Below are 8,183 nucleotides of genomic sequence, written 5' to 3'. Positions count from 1 at the left end.
AAAGCTAAGATAGTCCCAAAATGTCCAGCCTAGAACTGGGTATCGTGGCATCTCTGCAAATGGGGATGGGGAAGAAGATGGAGGAAATCTTTTCCTGAAGCTGAGAGAAAAAGGATGGCTCCAGAAGCCCGGAGGGAAGGGAGGAGAGTGGCGCATGGATAGACACCTTGGACGTCTAATATCCTTACACTAGCCCTCCAACCCTAAACCAGGGTCCGGTGTAAAAACAAGATCTGCGGCATCCTATGTGTCTTTCACCATTTGCCCTACACCGGAACACAACCAGCCTACAGACAAGCCAAGCCACAGCGCCCAGGAGGAAAAGACAGAAAGTAGTAGCGATTTGGACAAACAGTCCTCGACTTTCCTTTTAGCCCATTTTCAGCCTCCTCAATAAACAGCACCCTAACCCACCAACCTAACTGCCCACCATTTCCCGCTTTCAGCAATCGAAAGCAGCTAGCGGGACGACGCACGCGCGCGCTGGTCACCGCGGAACCGGAAGCAGTTGCACGTATTTTACAGTGTTACGGAGCTGCTCCTGACGCGTGCGCAGATGAGAAGAGTGCGGGCAGCTCTACTGACTCGTGCTGCGTTCTTCTGGGCTGGCTTGCTGGGGAAAGTGGTCGCGCGCGCTGCTTGTACTGTCATCCGGCACGCTGCTGTGGGTAGCTTTAGTCTTGCAAAACTGAGCGCCGGAGTGCAGGTATCCGCTTGGTGCTTCGTTTGCTTTTTGGTGAGGAGTGGTGGGCGGGACCTAAGTAACCCAGCTCTGCTCTACCAATAATTCTGATGCGGTGGAGGCAAAACGGGGGAGGGGGGGCGGCTAGAAAGTTGGTCGGGTCGGAGAGTGGTTTCTCCTTCTCTTTCCCCTCACGCCAGGTCTGTTTTATAGCAGTAGCTCTACATTATTCTCACGTGGTGTGAGGCAAGGGGTGGGGGGTGGCTGGAAAGTTGGTCGGGTCAGAGAGTGGTTTCTTCTCCTCTTTCCTCTCACGCCAGGTCTGTTTTATAGCAGTAGCTCTACATTATTCTCACGTGGTGTGAGGCAAGGGGTGGGGGGTGGCTGGAAAGTTGGTCGGGTCAGAGAGTGGTTTCTTCTCCTCTTTCCCCTCACGCCAGGTCTGTTTTACAGCAGTAGCTCTACATTATTCTCACGTGGTGTGAGGCAAAGTGTTAACAGCAGCAGTGCATTCCTTTCCCTTATGGCCTAGTAGCCTAGTATAGTAGTTTTCGGAAATTGCTATAAATACTTTCTCCACCAGCCCGTTTAACTGTTGCTAGTGACTTTTAGTGGAGGAGGGAGGAGGTTGTGGCTTACAAGGCACTAGGGTTAAGGCTACTTGGAATTTTTTTAGATAGTTTCGTAACAGTTATGGTATGCCTGTCAAGTTTTTTTTTTCTACTTTCTTTTGGAATTTACTCTGACCAGAATCACGCCGTCCTGACTAATCGTAGTTAGATCGGGTCGCAGTCTCCTAGCTATCTCTGGAAAGATCTCCCAGCTGAAAGAAAAAAAAAAAAAGCTAGCTTTCATTTTTTTAAACATTTTGTAATATCGACAAAGGTTTGAGCGAGAGAGCGTTGTTTGATACGCATTCTTGAAAGTTATGGTTATAGATAACCTTAAAGGCGCTGACTGCAACCCTTCACCATCTTACAGGGATTTCTAATGGTACGTCACGTGGGTATGGAAGAAGACAGGTGGGGTGTCAACTGGCCTACTGTAAGGGTAGGCAAGCAAGGCCTGAGGTGCTGCACCACACGGAGTCAGTTTTTGAGTACATGAAGGTGAAAGGGAGGTGCTGAAACCTGCCCTTACTTGGGATGCAGTATTGGCCTCCCACTACCTTGGGTAATTTGGGGGTAGGCCAGGTATATGCTTTTGATAGGGTAGAGGCTTTCCCCATGCCATATTTTGTTCTTATATTAGAATAATGTAAGTATCCAGAAAATGAAAATACTTTTAAAACAGGAGGAGGAAATATTTTTTCACTCAACGAATAGTTAAGCTCTGGAACTCTTTGCCAGAAGAGGTGGTAACAGTGGTTAGTGTATCAGTATCTGGGTTTAAAAAAGGTTTGGACAAATTCCTGGAGGAAAAGTCCATAGTCTGCTATTGAGACAGACATAGGAAGCAACTACTTGCCCAGGGATTTGTAGTATGGAGGGTTGCCACGATTTGGGTTTCTGCCAGGTACTTGTGACCTGGCTTGGCCACTGTTTGGAAAACAGGATAGTGGGTTAGATGGACCATTGGGCTGACCCACCCTGGCTACTCTTATGTTCTTACAAAAGCGTTATTTGTAAGAGGTGGTATGGTTTTGGAAGCTCCTATATATAATTAGTTCTGGTTAATTCTGATACTGGAGTTCATATCTGGTTTGTACAAGGACTTTGTTCAGCTCCAGAACTTCTCTTGCCATTGTTGGGCTCTGCTAAGAATTTTAAGATTGGTATTATTTAAATGATTTTAAATAAGTAAAATGCTCGAGAGTAACTTTTTCCCTTGCATTTTAAAATCTGGAGGGAGAGCCTGAATTTGGACAAATGCATGCTTGAAAGTATTAACAGTATGTAAGCTTCAGGCATGCATAGAAGCTGAAAGCTATTGGACATGGGTTGTGCTGTTAATAAAGAAAGTACCTTTGCTGTAAAGGTGCATGTCTCTTTGCTAGTTGTCTCAAGGTCTCTTGGAATTTTTTGGATGGTTTTGTAACTATTATGGTTTGCTTAAATCCATTTCTTCTAGTTTGATTCTGACCAGGATCACACCATCCTGCCTTATCACAGCTAGGGAGGGCCACAGTCTCCTAACTATTCCTTTATCTTTGGTGCAGGCAGCTCTTCTCCAGATCCTGGTGAGATATACATAGTACAGAATTTCCAAGGGCAAAGTGCAGGCAACTGATAGTATTCCTTTTATCTTTTGTCTCCTTATTTAAAAAGTTAAGCCTTTTGTGGCCCAAGAATCACTACCAGCAGACACAGCAAAGGATTGGCAGCATTAGCCTGCCTGTGCATAAATTTAAAAAGCATAGCTGGAATAATTGAGGTGGACCTGAGCCATTTGAGCAACAGTTTTAAAAGTTCAAACCTTTAAACATTCCTTAAGTCTCTTCCTCAGTTACACTCTTTCAAATGGCAGTTTACGAAGTGTCCTTTCCACTTCCTGAGTCCTCCTTTACGTATTTGCATTGCCCTCTATAGCTCTCCCTGTTCTTCCTTGCAGAGAGGTTCCTAGTCCTGAATAATGAGTCTCCAGTGGACTGCGGTAGCAACATTTCTCTATGCTGAGGTGTTTGCAATCTTGCTTCTTTGCGTGCCGTTCATCTCCCCTACAAGGTATGTTGGAATGGGCCCTCTTTATTTGTTGGGGATGCTAGAGGGCATGGGCTGCCTTTCACCACCAGTAGTTCCTTTTGGTACAAAGAAATGGACTACTGACAATCCCTGCTGCTTGTTTCTGGCTCTGAGCAGCATGCTGGGACTTCTCACACATAGTTAACACGAGAAGTCCGGACATGCTACTCGGAGCCAGAAATAAGCAGTGTAGAGCAGTGGCTGTCCATTTATTTGGCTGGCAGGGTTCAGTATCCCTGCCAGAAAAGGTAAAGGAGTTCAGAGATGCCAAGGGAGGCCCTTCTCAAAGCTGGAGATTGAAGGCCAGTGAGTGAGGTTTTTCTTGTGGGCCCCAGGCAGCCATGTCTAAAACCAGTTGTGGCAGACGCACATTCCAAAAACTGACACATTCTAATAAATAGAAAATAAAATTATTTTTTTCTACCTTTGTTGTCTGGTAATTTTATTTTTCTTATTGTGTTGGGCCCAGTTTCTGCTTTCCTCTTTCCTTTAACTGTTTTGTCAGTGTCCTTGTCCATTTGACACTTCCTTTCTCTTCATGTCCACCATCCATCTTATTTCTGCATCCCTATCTGACCCAGCATCATCCCTCTTCCTGCCGTGTTGATCATCTCTCATCTGTGTCCCTATTCTTGCACGAACATAACTCTTTTGTGTCCCTGTGCCCCCTGCCAGCATCTCTCCCTCTCTCTTCCCTCCCTCCCTCTACCCCTCACACCTAGGGTTCCAGCAAGTGTTCTTCCCTCGCTCCTGTTCTGTCTCCCCTTTGCAGTGTCGTCATCTCTCACTCCCTCTTCCTTTTTTCCCTGTAGGTCCTGGCACCTTTCTCCTTTCTTATCCTTCCAATACCCCCCCCCCCCCAAACCAGCATATCTTTACCTCTCCTTGCCCTCTCTCTCCCTCATTCCCCTCATTGAATTTATCTTCCCTACCTAACCTCCCTGTCCAGCACCTCTTGCTCTCTCCCCCCCCCCCCAAATGCAGTACCTCTCTCCCTCCTTGCCCCCCATGCAGTACCTGTCTCCCTCGTGTCGTTGCCTACTCCCTCAATGCAGCAGCTCTCCCTCCTTGCCCCACATAAAGCATCTCTCTCCCTCTCTGCCTCTCGAGGCTGCACATCTGTTCCCCCTCCTCCCATGCAGTACCTGACTGGCTCTGTCTCCCTTGTTGCTTCCCCCCCCCCCCCCATGATGCAGTATTTGTCTCCCTCATTGCCTCCCCTCCCCCCCACCAAAGCAGCTCCTCTCTGCTGTCTCCCTCTTTGTGCTCCCCCTGACCTCCTTGCCTCTTCTAAGTTCTGCCGCCGCCACGATTAATTTTTTTAAGTAGTGCTGGCGTGCGTCAGCAAGAGCAGGCTGCTTCAGTCAATTCCAGGGGCCTTCCTTCAACTTGTCTCACCCCCAAAGACTTGGGATTGGCTAAAGCAGCCTGCTCTTGCTGTCATGCCAGCACTGCTTAATAAAAATTGAATTGTGGTGGCAGAACTTAGAGGGAGGAGGATAGAGAGAGTGCAGAGAGAATGTCGCATGAGGGGGTGACAGTGGGGAGAGATGTCCTTCTCCCCTGTGGCTCGTTTAAGCAACGCTGCCAAGAGGGGACCCAAGTCACCTGAATCCAAATTGTGGGAGCTGGTTGTTGAAGTAGCTACTTTAACAGCCGGCTTCCAAAATTCTTAAAAAGCTAACAAGTGCAAGCTGGTTCCAGCACACCACTGAGTATTGATGTTAAGAAGGGAAAATTATAGGTTAAAGAGCAAATCCTTATATTTATTCGTCATTGTTTATTAGCAGCAAGATGTGTTGTAACCAAAAGATGGAAAAGTAATTCTCTTCTATAGTTGAATGTATGAAATTTTATATAAGGGAAAAAAATCGCTTATCAAATGGAGAAATTCTATATGGCCAGCTTATGAAAAATACTTTGGAAAATTAACATTTGATGATCTGACTTTGTTTAGAAATACTTAACTGTCCAACCCATAAGCATGTTAACATTTATTTCATGTTTGATAATATGGAGTAAAGTGAAAGGGAAGGTGTGTTATAGAAAAATTAAGACAAAATAAAGACCATATGGCCTGTTGGGAGGGATAGGGAAGGAAGTTTCAACTTCTGTGAATAGAAAGTTGACGGGGGGAGGGGGGAAGCACAAGAGTGTTTGCAAGTTGTGTATATCTCACTGAGCCTCCGTTCTGGTTCCTTGCTCTGCCAGAGACCATATGAGACCTTGTGGGAGTCACTTTATTTTTCTAACTCCCATTTCTAATCCCTGTATTTCAGTTTTAATCTCTGGCTTTGGCACGGACTGTAAGACATAAATTGATGGACTTGATTTGAGCTGGGAAAGGCTTGGGCCTTCTCTTGTGATGAGGAGCTGTATGTCCCCCAGGACAGCGCCATGCCTCATTTACATAGCGTTTGCATCCATTCCAGTTCTTGAGTGTGACGTGCCTTGACTTTCTCACGAACCTAGGAATAGGAAAGAACCCTCAGTGCTACACTAGTTTGTGAGAGAGGAGCTGGGTGTTTGTGGGGGAGGGGGGAACTAGCAAAACCAGTTGGCAATATATCGGACCTTGTGAGGGCACCACAGGCTGGAAGTATATGCAAGGGCTAGGTGCTGCATTAGTGCCCCGTGTGTAAAGATTGGCTATTTTTCACCTGTCCTAATCCTCTAACCTGTGCAGATGGCAGAAGATCTTCAAATCGCGGCTGGTACAGCTTATTGTCACCTATGGCAACACCTTCTTTGTGGTCCTGATAATCATCCTGGTGCTGCTCTTACTTGGTAAGTTAAGGACCCAGCAGTTTTATGTGAAGAATTTTTGAATATAATCTCAAATGTTAGAACAGCAGAATGGCAAGAAAACAAATCCATTGAAAGAAAGAAAGAAAGAAAGGGAACCTTGATTCCAACCAGCAGAACAAATTGAGTGTTGCTATATTTGCATTTCAGCTGAAAGCACATTAAGATCAGAACTGACATTAATTTTCAATTACCAGAAGCTAATAATAAGATATCTGTATTTTTTGTGTAGTGAATAATTTTGCTGGTGGTTTAGTCACTTTCCCTCTTGTCTAATAACTTGTAGAATCAGCCTTTGAATGCACAAAATCCTTGACCCAGTTCATAAAATGTGTATCCCTCAAACCTAACTAGACGCGTATAGGGAAATGAAGCGCAAAATGAGCTCCAAGAAGTATCTGTCTGCTGTATTAACTGAAAGTCCTTAACATCCCTTGAGTTCTCTGATAGATAAGGAAATGCCTATAACTTGTAATCAAAAAATAAAACGCTTTTATAACAGAAAAAAGTTTTGCAGTCATCTTGTCCTATTTTAAGGGCAGGAGTGGGCAACCTCAGTCCTCGAGGGTCACAACCTAGTTGAGTTTTCAAGATTTCCACAGTTGAATATGCGTGAGATCTGTTTGGATCTGCATGTACTGCTTCCATTATATGCAATCTCATGCATATTCATTGTGGAAATCTTGAAAACGTGAGTGGGTTGTGGCCCTCAACGACCGTGGTGATGGGGCAAAGGCTGCTACTGGGGTAGTGTGGGTTTCTTCCACTCCTGCAGAGCTTTCATGGATCCTAGTTAAATTAAGACTGTCCACAGAATAACTGGTTCCCCTTCCATTTGCTTCCCCTCTTCCATAATGAGGGGAAATGGTCTCTTGGAATTCAGGATCTTCATGAAATGTCTTCAGAGAATACCTTCAGGAGATGGTCAGTGGGGATTTTCAGAAATTGGGGAAGCAGATTTAAGTGCCTTGCTGGGCCTTTAGCTTCTGGTTTATTTATTAAGATTTATTTACTTTTTGAAGAAACTCATTCAAGATGGTGTACAACAAGAATAAGTCAAACACAAGCAATAGACAAATACAGCAGTAAAAACATTCAGATTACAATGCAAGGTATGGCATAGTATTCTACATTACAATGCCAACAAAATCCTATATAATAATTCTCACCTCCAACGTTCTGAGGCTGCCTGGGACCGTGGATTCCGCCGGATGTGGTCTGCTTCAAGGAGTAGATCAAACTGACGTCAGCAGCAAACAGCGACACAGCCAGGAGGAGGAGTAGCAGCCAGGGGGAGGAGTAGGGAAACACACGGAGTGTGTTTCCCTACTCCTCCCCCTGCCTAGGAATCGCTCCACACTGGCTGACAACCTCGGAGTTCCGAACCACCCGCGCACCCTAACCGCCCTGGAAAACCCGCCGCCGCCCTCCCTGTCTTCTCCAAGTCTGGCCCTTGCCACCCGCAACCCCTACCGGCCGGTACAAAAAGAAAGAAGAAACCCAAAAAAACAAACAACTGCAAAACGCGGCTCCGTAGACAGCCATCTGCCATTGGCTGTCGTCTGTGCAGCCGCTCCTCCTCTCCCCTGCACGTCACTGCCCCTGGAGGAAGACCCTGGAGGAGCGCTGCGACGTCAGAGGGGAGAGGAGGACCGGCTGCAGAGACGAGGGCCAATGGCAGATGGCTGTCTACGGAGCCGCATTTTCCAGGTAGTTTTTTTCCCCCGTTTTTGTCCTTTTTTTCCGCCGCTGCTGCTCAACAGAAGAAGCAGCAGCGGCCACACACCGTTACTATGGGGGGGGGGGGGTCATGTGCCCGGTGGGGGGGGCTTGTGTGATGCGCAGGGGGGGAGGGGCTTGGATGGGTAGGGGGGGAGCATTGCTAGCGCCCGTTTCCTTCACAACAAACTGGCCTTTTTTACTAGTACGCAATAAAACATTTTTTTTTTTTTTTTTTATATCATTTTTATTAATGACCAAAAGGTACAGGTGACAATAAAGTGGAAAAAAAAAAC

At 46.1% G+C, this 8,183-nt stretch overlaps 1 protein-coding gene across 2 annotated transcripts in view; it reads left to right on the top strand.

Moving 5' to 3' along the window:
• Window positions 1–539: 539 nt before the first annotated feature.
• Window positions 540–8,183, top strand: part of BCAP31 (B cell receptor associated protein 31) — a 49,896-nt gene continuing 42,252 nt past the window's right edge. Inside the window, exons 1-3 of one of the 2 annotated variants that reach the window (XM_030194075.1) lie at window positions 540–706; window positions 3,233–3,345; window positions 6,050–6,150. In XM_030194075.1, the coding sequence (XP_030049935.1) occupies window positions 3,254–3,345; window positions 6,050–6,150 (193 nt within the window). In that variant the 5' untranslated portion in view covers window positions 540–706; window positions 3,233–3,253. Of the gene's footprint in view, window positions 707–1,361; window positions 1,676–3,232; window positions 3,346–6,049; window positions 6,151–8,183 lie in introns of those variants that run through there. The other variant, XM_030194076.1, reaches the window with a different exon arrangement.

Source organism: Microcaecilia unicolor, chromosome 2 (assembly GCF_901765095.1).
Source record: "Microcaecilia unicolor chromosome 2, aMicUni1.1, whole genome shotgun sequence".
Classification (NCBI taxonomy): domain Eukaryota; kingdom Metazoa; phylum Chordata; class Amphibia; order Gymnophiona; family Siphonopidae; genus Microcaecilia; species Microcaecilia unicolor.
Note: the sequence above shows the minus strand (reverse complement) of the source record. Positions and strands in the feature narration are given on the sequence as shown.